At 41.3% G+C, this 12,441-nt stretch overlaps 1 protein-coding gene across 1 annotated transcript; it reads right to left on the bottom strand.

Moving 5' to 3' along the window:
• Positions 1–711: 711 nt before the first annotated feature.
• LOC109164743 (acetylajmalan esterase-like) lies at positions 712–1,836 on the bottom strand. The gene is made up of 2 exons (XM_019313292.1): positions 1,833–1,836; positions 712–1,748 (listed from the first exon to the last, which is right to left on the bottom strand). Exons 1-2 carry the CDS (start codon positions 1,834–1,836, stop codon positions 712–714), a joined length of 1,041 nt encoding a protein of 346 aa, XP_019168837.1.
• Positions 1,837–12,441: the final 10,605 nt, after the last annotated feature.

The following is a 12,441-nucleotide window of genomic DNA, read 5'->3' as shown; positions in this document are numbered from 1 at the left end:
GCTCGGATAGGATCTCCGCGAAGGTCACCATCAGAGTTTTTTTGATATTGGTTGTTGATTAAATTTCACAATCCACGTACCTCTTTTACCCTTATTTGAATCTTAGAATCTAGGCTCAAAATTATGAAAAATGGGGGCATTACAGTTACATTATTTACGTATCATCAAGTATCGATCCGAGGAAACTTTTATGTGCATATATGTGCTGCATGAATAAAACAGTAGCCCAATGTTCAAATATTAGCGGCGGCAGTGTAGGGATTATATGGAAAATTATTGTGGGGATAATGTTCCACACAGCTATGTGGGCCACGATCCAAAATATCATCGTGAATATTATGAATAAAAATAATGTACATTATGTTTTAAAATAATTTATATTACATGTTAAAATAATGAAACATCTGAGGTAATATAATTTGCATAATTATACTTTAAAATAATGTACATTAGGGTTTAAAATAATGTACATTATGAGTTAGAAGAATGTATATTGTAGTTAAGCAAAATGACGTTTATACCCAAAGTAGACAGATCCATCATGGGCAAGCATTGTTTCCTGAGTCTTCTGTCGGGTAAGGGTATAGGGTCATTTGAGATTGGGGATTTAAGGAGAAAATAAAACACTATATATGATGGAATAATGATTTATAATTATATTATCGAAATGATAAGTCAGTTATTTAATAATATAATATTACAAAAAGTGAATTAACCAAGCTTAGGAATGTCATTGGTGATGAGATATACGGCAACGGAACCATATGTTTTATCGGTGAGATGTACACCGTCCCATTGCAAAGCCTTTTCGGGATTGGGGCATCCATTAACGCCGTCCGATCCACACAATCTATTGGGGTCGTAGTTATAGTCCCCGCCGGTTCCGCAACAGGCTTTCAGCAAATTTTCGGTGTCCATTCCAAAGTTTTCTGGGTTCTTGAGAACTCTGAGAAAACCAGCCCGTTGATCCCCTAAAACCACCTTAACACCTTCGGATGAGAACTCACTGTTGATGGTAGAAGTTTGGCCGTTCAAGAGATCGTAGTGGGAGTTAGCGAGGTTGTTGTAATCTATGAGACATCCCTGGTCGTCGTAGGATGCCGGGTCGGAGCCGGCGGAGGCTGTGAGCTGAGCGGGGAGGCACCCGAAGGGATACGGCCCGGGAACAAGTATTTGCTTCGCCCCCACCTTGATAATCTCCCTCACGCCGGCGGTGATGGCCCCCACCACCGACGGGACGTAAGTTTTAACTTCTTCCAGAGATTTGCCGTTGTCGATGGAAGTAAAATAGTCGTTGCCGCCGTACTCGCCGAACACGAACAGAGATTCTTCGATCCTTTTCTTGCAGCCGTCGGCGGTTTGCCGGCAAGTGGAGTTGAGGTGCTCATCGAACCACTTGAGTTGGCCGCTGATGGGTTGCTTGAACGTCTTGAAGGTAATGCCTTTCGCAGTGAAGAAATCTTCGTCCAGCGCCGTTGCTCCGGCGACCGCGAAATTAACGCCCTGAGTGAAGTCCGCGCCGTCGTTGAGGTACGGCTCCAGAAAAGAGAGTTTGTAATTGGTGGCGAGGTAGTCAATGACAAGGCGGCCGTCGGAGAATCGGCCAGTGGGTTCATGGAAGTAGGTTTCGCCGTAAGGAAGTTTTCCGGCGTCGAACTGCATCCCAAGCCCAGAAGCAATTAGGTTTCCGGTGTCGGAGAGAGAATCTCCAAATTGGTAGATGGAGTTCACAGTTATTGCAGCATGAGCTAAAGGAAAGAAGACAATGAGAAACGCAACTCCTACATACACAAACCAAGAAGAAGAAGAAGAAGAAGAAGAAGAAGAAACACCCATTATATTATATTGGGTGAATGATTGAATGATTCATTTGCCCATGCATTGCTGCAATTTATATGCTCAAGGTTTGTAGTTATTTTTGTAAATAAATCTTGATATTCATATGCTTGATATGTAGGAAACACGTTACAAATTATATATGCATCCAATTAAAAAGGAATTGGGATTGATTCAAAAGGAATAATAAACTGGTTTTCCTTTTAAATAAAATTTTAATTTTAATTTTAACTATTACCATAAATAATCTGGTTTTCCTTTATTTTTTATTTAATTAATAAATTATAATTTTGTATTCAAAAAAAATAAATTATAATTATATTTAATTTTTAATTGGTACCATATACTTTTATTAATTTATATATACATTTATTATTTATATTAGCACTAGTTGTAGAAAAGTTTTTAAAATATAAAAATCTTTTTTTTTTTCAAAATAAAATTCTTATAACCCAAAAATGTTTATCATCTTGTAGCTAGTCTAATCAAATTTAACTCTAACTTTTTCTATAGGAAAATTATTGAAATCAGTAGATATTTAATTTATTAATTACTAATTGGTTTTCGCAAGTAAATCACTGAAAATTGTAAATATTTATATTGAAATTATTTAATCAATTATATTACTGTCAAGTACGTACTTTGTACTCAGATAACACATCTTTAGCTCAGAACCCTGGTGGTGGAGTGGTGTGTTATTGACTCTTTGAGCTACAATTGATAGAGATATTAACCTTAATTAGGAGGAGGTCGATCTCCTGCTCTTAAGAATATGCCATTATTGTTGGCATTTGATTATTATTCTTCCAAAAGGATGAACCCCAACTCTAAGGGGCCCCACCCCGACCCAACAGAGCATTTGGAGCATGTAAATCATGGTAACTCGATCAACTGAACATGAACCACCAACGACATTTGTTTATTATGATCAATGATGTCGTGGGCATATTCATAGATTCAAGTACCTTGTTTTTTTTTTTTCTTTTTTAATTTTTTAATTTTTTATTGAATATTAGGTGACAGGATAATAGGGCTGGCACCCGACCCGGATCACAAATGGGCGTTGACTCAGCATCACATGGGAACCCAACGGGCAGAACTCCAACGGTTAGGAATTCCAACAGGTGTCACCTTTATTGTCTTTGAAGCCACCATTGATGCCACCTTTGATGAGAGAGAGTTAAAGCCTCAACGCCTCATTCATGACTCTTCATATTCTTGCCGTTAGCTCAGCTCCCCAATGATGACTCTTCATGTTGTTACCATTAGGACCTAGCATAAATAGAACTTCCCTCAGCTGAGCAGGGGACGCATTGTACTTTCTATACTGAGACAAAAGCAATACATCTATCATATTCTCTTATAGCATTGTTATATTATTATTTACCGGTAACGTTATTACCGTCATTGGTGCTTTCATTGAGAGCCTGAGTCCAATACTCAAGCAGGCTACAACACTACGCTTTTTCTCTTTCAACAGCAAGCCTGAAAGAATGGCGTCCCGCAGCTCCCACGGTTCTCGCAACGTGAACAATGGCAATGCCTCAGGTGACCTCCGGGACCAACTCACCAACAATCGCGGAGGGGACCTCCGAGAACAGGTCAACAACGGGAGGCCCGGGGACCTTCGAGACCAACTCAACAATGGAGGGGTAAACCAAGCCGTGAACGAAAGGCTCGGGGACCTTCGAGACCAACTCAACAATGGGGGGGTGAACCAAGCCGTGAACCTCCAGGCGACCGCCGATATCATTCAGCAAGTAGTGACGGCGGCGCTAAATCAGGTGGCGGTGGGACTGCAAGGCCAAGTGCCCACGCCGCGGCCCCAGCAAATAGGGGTAGAGGCCCAAAGAAGTGGACCGGCCAGACGACAACCAGGCCCTTCCCAATCTGCGCCAGAACGATTGGGACAGAGGGCGCCCGTGCGGCAAAGATTAGGATCACGGGCCGAGGGGTCCTCTACCAGAGGCCCTTGCCAACACGAGAACAGACAAACCGAGAGATCACCCACAGAGGAGGTGGGCGAGTCTCGGGAGCCGACCCCACGCCGACACGTTGATGAGTCGGCCCTACGTCGACACTTGGAGGAGCGACGCGTCGATGAGCCGGCTCTGCGTCGGCACTCGGCGGAGAAGCGACGCGCTAATGAGCGGGTCCCACACCGACACTTGGATGGACGGAACGTCGAGGAACCCGCTCCGCGTCGACACTCAGATAAACAGCACGTCGATGAACTAGCTCCACGCCGACACATGGAGGAGCCGCAGCCGGCCCTGCGTCGGCACCCTGACGAGTCGGCCCTGGTCGAGAGGCTGCAGAGAAGAATCGAGGAGTTAGCAAGAAGGGTGGAGGCACGGGAGCAGTCGCCGGAACCTGAGGTACGATGGCAGCACCATTCTCCCCTAGCATCATGGACGTACCTTTGCCGAGGGACTTTAGGTTGCCCGCCATCAAGGAGTACACGGGGGCCACTGACCCACGTGTCCACATGACAAGGTACAAGGCTGCTATGGTAATGATCGGGGCAGGGGACGCCATCATGTGCCGAGCGTTCTTGTCCACACTGGATGGAGCGGCCCAAGACTGGTTCAACACCATCCCAGATGGGTCGATCCAAAACTTTGGGGAGTTATCCAAGAGCTTCCTAACATACTTCTCCGGTAGCATACATCGCAAGAAACCCTTCTCTCACCTCTGTGTAGTGAAGCAAGATAGAGGCGAGAGCCTCAAAGACTTCCTGATCAAATGGAAAAAGGAAGTCAATAATGTCTACGACTTCGACTCCAAGGCGGCGATCCCGATATTTATCCATGCCTTAAGATCAGGGTATTTCCACAAGCAGCTGAACGCTCACCACCCCCGCTCTTACGAAGATCTGATGAGGACGGCTAGCCGCTATGCCGAAGCAGAGGACGTCGACAGGAAGAAGAAGGACGAAGAGGATGGTAGGAAAGATGGGAAGCCTGGGAAAGCTGGTCCACCCAGCCAGGCACCACTCTCGAACCACCCAACCGCAGGGAAAGGCCGAGACCACGAACGGCCTCGCCTGGTCCCCTTGTGTAATTTGACTCCTCTTACCCATCCCGTCAGTGTCATTCTAAAAGCACGCTGAGGAGATGGGAATGGTAGAATTCCCCGAGGAGTGCATGAAGGTCTCCCCAAAGGCAGACCAAACAAAGTACTGCAGGTTTCATAGGCATGCCGGACACGATACGGATGAGTGTCACGTTTTGAAGAGACAAATAGAAGACCTCATCCAGCAGGGCTACTTCCGACATTTCGTCAAGCGATCCAAGCAGCAGCAACAGCCGCAACACAATCCACCAAAAAATGTCTGGAGGAATGAGGATGGCACCGAGCCGTCCACCTCAAACGCCAAAAAAAGAGACCACGACCAAATATCTGAGCAGAGTGATAGCGAGAAAGAAACCGAGGTGGCGCCCAGAAGACAAAAGAAGCACACCATACACTTTATCTATGGTGGACCTGCAGGGGCGACACGCCCGCGGAAAGAAAGAAGTGGAGCCGGCAGCTATACGTGGGAGAAGTGGCGAGACTTCCCAGAGAAAAGAAACAGAGACAGGAGGCCATCACCTTCTCTGATGATGACCTCCCAGAGGGCCCGTTACCCCATCGTGACGCCCTGGTAATTGAGATGGACGTCAATGATGTCATTATCCGCCGCATCTTAGTCGACACGGGAAGCTCAGTCAATGTGATGTATTACGATGCCTTCACCAAGTTAGGGATACTTAGGAACCAGCTCAAAGAAGTACGTACCCCACTCTCTGGATTTACGGGTGATTCAGTAGAGACGGAGGGGTCAGTGGTCTTACCAGTGGAGATAGGCACGAGCCCTAACATTCGCAAACTTGACTTGGAATTCATCGTGGTAAAACTCACTTGCGCGCACAACATCATATTGGGGAGACCGGCACTGGAGAACCTCAAGGCCATAGTGTCGGTGGAACACTTGTGTATGAAGTTCCCCACTCCGAGCGGGATAGGGGTCGTCAGAGGAGACCAGCGAGCGGCCCGCAGTTGTTACGTTAAAGCATGCAAAAAGATTGGCAGAAATGATCTATAAGTCCACACCATCTGTAAGGATGATCGATCGGGTATGGAGCTAGGAACATTTGATTAAGAATTTTCCATAATATTCTAGTAGTCGTTTGGAAATCGCGGTCCGCCCGCTTTGCATTCTGAAATCTTTTGGAATAATATCTCGTGCTTGTGGTCCGCCCATGTTGTTTCAAAAAAAAAAAAGAAAAAAAAAATTGGCTGAGGGCGCGCCTCAGCCAAGGCCGAGGCACAAGCCCCGGCCTCCTGGTCGAGGCGGCGCCTCGGCCACAGGCCGAGGCCGCGCCTTGGCCGCCTCGGCCACAGGCCGAGACCGCGCCTCGGCCACATGGCTGAGGCGCACGCCACGGCCCCGAAAAAAAAAAAAAAAAAAAAAAAAAAAAAAAAAAAAAAACGATCGGACGAGGCTACGCCTAGGCCGCGATCAGCCGAAGCGCACGCCTTGGCCACGATTGGTCGAGGCCACGCCTCGGCCACGATCGGTCGAGGCTACGCCTCGGCCGCGATCAGCCGAAGCGCACGCCTTAGCCACGATCGGTCGAGGCCACGCCTCGGCCACGATCGGTAGAGGCGACGCCTCGGCCACGATCGGTCGAGGCGACGCCTCGGCTGCGATAGGTCGAGGCGACGCCTCGGCCACGATAGGTCGAGGCGACGCCTCGGCCACGATCGGTCGAGGCGACACCTCGGCCACGGTCAGCCGAGGCGCACGCCTCGGCCACGATTGGTCGAGGCGACGCCTCGGCCACGATCAGTCGAGGGGTTGGCCGAGGCGCCCGCCTCGGCCAACGCCGAAGTCCGTCCCAGCATAAAAAAAAAAAAAAAATTCATGTGTGATTTGGAAAATAAAATCACATACTCGGGATCAATCGGGATTCTCACGATATCAAGCAAATTCAGCTTTACTCCCAAGTCAACTCAAACACATCCGTTGCCTCAGGAGTAGGGGGGACTGGTGACAGGATAATAGGGCTGGCACCCGACCCGGATTACAAATGGGCGTTGACTCAGCATCACATGGGAACCCAACGGGCAGAACTCCAACGGTTAGGAATTCCAACAGGTGTCACCTTTATTGTCTTTGAAGCCACCATTGATGCCACCTTTGATGAGAGAGAGTTAAAGCCTCAACGCCTCATTCATGACTCTTCATATTCTTGCTGTTAGCTCAGCTCCCCAATGATGACTCTTCATGTTGTTACCATTAGGACCTAGCATAAATAGAACTTCCCTCAGCTGAGCAGGGGACGCATTGTACTTTCTATACTGAGACAAAAGCAATACATCTATCATATTCTCTTATAGCATTGTTATATTATTATTTACCGGTAACGTTATTACCGTCATATTACTGACTTTATTACAATGTAGTATCTATCTATACATACTTTCTAAACTTATTGAAGTACAAAGAATCCATGTCTCCATTGGAGTTCAAACATGCATGTGATCTAATGAAGTACCTTCTTTGATTCATTAGGTAATTTCTCAATCTTATTTGGCCATCTTTCCATGTCATAGCCAAGCACCTTGTGCTTAGATGACACCTCTGTGTGACTCCCCTTGTGAGAAAGTCACAGGACCATACCCCGGTGTGGGGTGGTGAGGCATTGACTCTTTGAACTACAATAAATGGAGAAAGTATATATTTAACAGATACTACTTTGTAATAGAGTCAATAATATTTTAAAAAATCTTTCCATGTCCTATGTATTGATTAGCCTTTATTTAGTCGTTTATTTTTATTCCTAATTAATTATTCATCATCATTTATATTTAGGCTACATAATAAAATAAAGTTAGTACTAGTATGTGTAATTCTTGTGAGATACACCACTCGTTACTCAATATTCTATACTAAAAAACGATAGGACACTTATGATCTGAGTTGTATAGTTGCAATTTGATGTGCCAAATTTTGGCCCCGTTGCTAGAGGCTACGTTATTAGGAACACTCTAGTTTTATTAATATAGTCAATATTTTTTATTTTAGCTTTTACTTTTTTTTTTTTGAGATACTTTTGTTTCTTATTAAGCTAGTCAATAAATTATAATTTTTTTTGAGAGAAACAATAAATTATAATTATATTTTGTACAATATAATTTTATTGATTTGGATACATTTATTAATTAATTTTACACGATGACTAATCTTTTTGCTTTGCTGAATTATAGGCATTATATTAATGGGTGGGACAATTTTTGTTTTTTAAATATAGAAATCTTTTTTTTTTTTTCAAAATAAAAATCTTATAACCCAAAATAATTTATAATCTGTTGTAAAGCGAGATGCCCCGCTGGCCTTTAGCTCCTAACCGGTGGGTTGCATGATTGTATCAATAACATAAAGGTAAAAGTAAAAAGTAAAACAATAGATAAGGATGAAGAGAGCAGTCAGATTTTCATTATACCATCCATCCATATCCAATGGGGTACACACAAATATATAATCTATAGTTGATAGCTGTTACAAAGATGCCATAAGTACCAAGCTGTTACAACTTATTTCATCATCAATACCATAATAATGTCCATAAATAAAGGTTTTATAACACTCCCCCTTGGACATTATTTTGCCATCGATCTTGCCTTGTCAAAAACTTGCTAGGAAAACCCGATGGGAAAAACCTAGACAAGAAAAGAGTAGAAAATATATTCATGCCTCATTAAAAACTTCACTAGGAAAACCACGTGGGAAAAACCTAGTTGAAGAAAAGAGTACATGATATATGTAAAAACATATATTGTATTTGGTCGCCTCATTAAAAACCTTAACTTAAGAAAACCCTGTGGGAAAAACTTAGTTAAGGGAAAAAGAGTACAACTATAAGCCTTCAGGGCGCAAACCGCATAATCTTCAGGATTTTGGGTTTTGTCCATTTAAGCAATTATTTTGCAACTTTTCCTCATTGTCATTACTATATCATACTCATGTCTCGTTAAAAACCACACTAGAAAACCCAATGGGAGAAAACTAGTGAGGAAAAATGTACATGATATTTATGTTTTTATGCGTTGCAAATAGTGCACAACTGTTAGTCTTTTATGACTTAATCTTCAGGATTTTACGTTCAATCTTCCGGATTGATTCAAGTAAATGTACTTCCCGTTGTACTGTGTTGCAAATAGTGCGCAACTGTTAGTCTTTTATGACTTAATCTTCATGATTTTACGTTCAATCTTCCGGATTGATTCGAGTAAATGTACTTCCCGTCCCCCCTGAAGATAACAATCTTCAAGTTTACATATATTTCAAAATTTGAAGAGATGGATTGGACAAATCTTCTGGATTGTAACTAGAGTAGTGTACAATAATCTTATGGCTCTTCTAGAGCTCATATAACATTTGTGCAACACAAGTGTTATTGTCTTCATTTTGAACATTTAGGGAAATTCATTGTATAACCAGTTTGGACTTGGCATTGCGGGGATCAAACAAAACAGTCAGAGTACCCGAGTAGCCTATTAAAACCGTATCATGGTTTCTTACATAAATGTCATGTCTTTGTATCTCGAAGATACCGGAGGATATGTTAATCATTATTCAAGTACTTCATTTGTAGGGGGAGCACTAGATTTTGCTAGCAATTTCATCGCAAATATGTTGCGATTATGGAACTTCTGGTTCTATAATGGTGCTCCAACGATAATGAAGTAAGAGACTTCGAATCCAAAAAGGTTCCTTATCTGCTTCAGGAGATTATTAGGCAACCTTTAGTTTGATAAAAACATGACACTTATATGCATATAGATATGTGAAAAAACAATTTTAGATGTAGGCTGACTGGTGTGTATAAAAAATCTTCAAAGAAAAACTCGATCTTCAAGTCGAGATAATACTTATAGCTTTCACAAGCTTTTTATTTCAAAAATCTCAGTCTTTAAACATGAACTGACATCATCAAGCTCTTTATATATTTCATTGATGTTTACACCATCAATCTTGACTGAGATAATAAATAATGAATAAGTTCATTATCAACCCTTTATCGAGCACACAATGGTACATATTATTCCTTCAATGAGGATATTAACCCCATTCGCAACCCTTTAAAGAGTAAATAATGACACATAATAATACTTAAATAAATCCTCATTTCGAGAATTATGAATCCATCAGGGATTTCTCAAAATAAATTTAACTGCATATCTAAATTTAGTATTCTGCCAATTGTATTGTGTAGCGGAACTTAATGCCATTTACTGTGGGAGAGTATATTTGACTAAAATCAATTAGGGGTCTCTGCGTGGACCCATAGGCTACAAACTCGCTTCATTTCTTATCACCTCATTATTCTTATTTCTCTTTCATGCACACACCCATTTGTAACCTTCAGGGTTAACGCTCAATGGTGTAATGTTATAAAGAGAATTTATTCATTTTAGTGAGTCGAGCTATGCCTTAATTGCTCCTTTATATATTAAATAGTCATGGCACTTCTGGTGCCTAACTCTGGATCCAGATTATCATATAACGAGCAATTTGTAATGGCAATTGTGTTGTCGACAACTATAACATTTTTGTAAAACTCCCATATTTGTAAAAGTAATGGCAATTTCTAAAACAACCAGATTCTAAACATTTCCCAAAGATATTTTGATCTGGTCGTTCCGCACCCTAGTATTACGTTTGTTTGGTGCACCCATAAGTCTTACCAGGGTTTTTCGTCATCTGGACGAACGTCTGCAGGACATAGCTATTTCAAGAGTGACAATATTTCTTTACTAGATCTAGTATTATGATCCATATCTCTTTCACCAATAGATCTCCTACACTTCTAGTGTCAAGGAGTATAGATAGATATGTTTGGTCCAAGGATATGGGACCTAGTCACTTCTTTTATGATCATTATGATCAATAGATGTATTTGGCAGATTATTTGCTAAAATCGCAAATAGATTATCTTTTGAACTTCTAGTTCAATCTAACTAGTACATGGATTTAAATAATGAAGATGTTTTTATTCTTATGAAATTTCTTGGCATTCCATTAAAAGCTACGGAGTAGCATATTATCTCCCCCTAATGCCGAGAAACAATCTTCATTAGGAATGCAGTCAACGTACCCAATTATATGTATTGATCCCCTATCATGGGCTTTCGATATTTAATCAATAGACGAAGGTTTCTTCGATAGCCCTTTTAGAGGTACGTTGTGGTGGTGACATAAAATAGACTGCGCAAATAAAATAACGCAGATAGGGAAATGTTACTTCTGAAACCACGTACTAGGTGAAAAAGGGGGTATAGCAATTCTTGAGGGATTGATTTGTGATCTGCAGTTAGTTAGACTTAGTAAAAAAAACTTGACTCATAGTAACGTCAAGCAATCCTTCGGGGATTGATGGGATAGGTTGACCATTTTTGGTCAAGAATTCATTGTCAAGATTCATCCTAAATGATGACTTAGAGAATTAAAATCCTTAATCTACCTTCTGGGCAAATAAATATACAAAACAATGAGGGCTATAAATTTAAATATCATATGCCCAAATCTCATGTCAAAAAAATTTCTATAGCAGAAACTAGCACGGTAAACATGTCATAGCCTTTAACTATTATCACATGTAAGCTAAGGTTTAGCAACGACAGGTGCAACCTAACCATATTGAGAATTCATGATATTGCCACACTTATAAGTTGGGTGATGAATCTCAATAGCTATGGCCTATAGAAAATAATTAATTGCCAACAAGGAATAACAAAAGCTCTTATATGAGCCTAATCAAGAGATTATATGCTAAAAGTTGTCAATTAAAGAGAAGCATGCAATAGCATGTGATATAATTGTCCCTTATGTCTTGGACACCAAACTCTCATCAATTGAGTCATGCACATCCATTAAATAAAGAATATCATGTTTGGTACACACAAGGCATGACAAGTCAAGAGATATTGTTTATTAATTCATAAATTAGAAAAATGAGAGAAGTACCGTTCGCCGAAGAATAATGAGCACATCTTCACTGTCGGGCCCATTCATTCCTTATTTCGGGGAATCAAAAACAGCACTTTTCCAAGCAAACTTCTCATTTTATTTCATAGTTTCATATCAGCATGAAAACATCACAAAATAGCAAGATATACAAGCTGAAAACGGCAGAAAATTTTCAGAATTTTGACCTGGATTGCAGAATTTTCTGGGGGAAAACGGTAACATATTTTGACACAAAATTTGGCAGATATGTAGTTCAGAAAGTCTAGAACGTACATAAAAATTTTCATGTCAATCCAAGGTGTGGAAGTATTTTTTCTGAAATTTTTCACAATATTGCTCCAGGCAGAAAAATAATTGGCAGCACACTGCCAAAACTTTACAAATTTTTCTGGAATAACCAAAGCATATTTTTAACAAAATATTTTTACAGACATTAAATATCACGATTCTAGGTTCTCCAGAAAAAATTTCATGCCAAAAGGAGTTGAAGAAGTATATTTCACAAATTTAATTTTCAAACTGCGCCGGTCAGAATTTTCAGGCAGTGATTACCGTGTGTAAAAAAAATATTCACAAGTTGTTTGCTT

This window comes from Ipomoea nil, unplaced genomic scaffold (genome assembly GCF_001879475.1).
Source record: "Ipomoea nil cultivar Tokyo-kokei standard unplaced genomic scaffold, Asagao_1.1 scaffold3069, whole genome shotgun sequence".
NCBI classification, from domain to species: Eukaryota; Viridiplantae; Streptophyta; class Magnoliopsida; order Solanales; family Convolvulaceae; genus Ipomoea; species Ipomoea nil.
The sequence above is the reverse complement of the archived record's forward strand: the minus strand, read 5'-3'. Positions and strand labels throughout refer to the sequence as shown.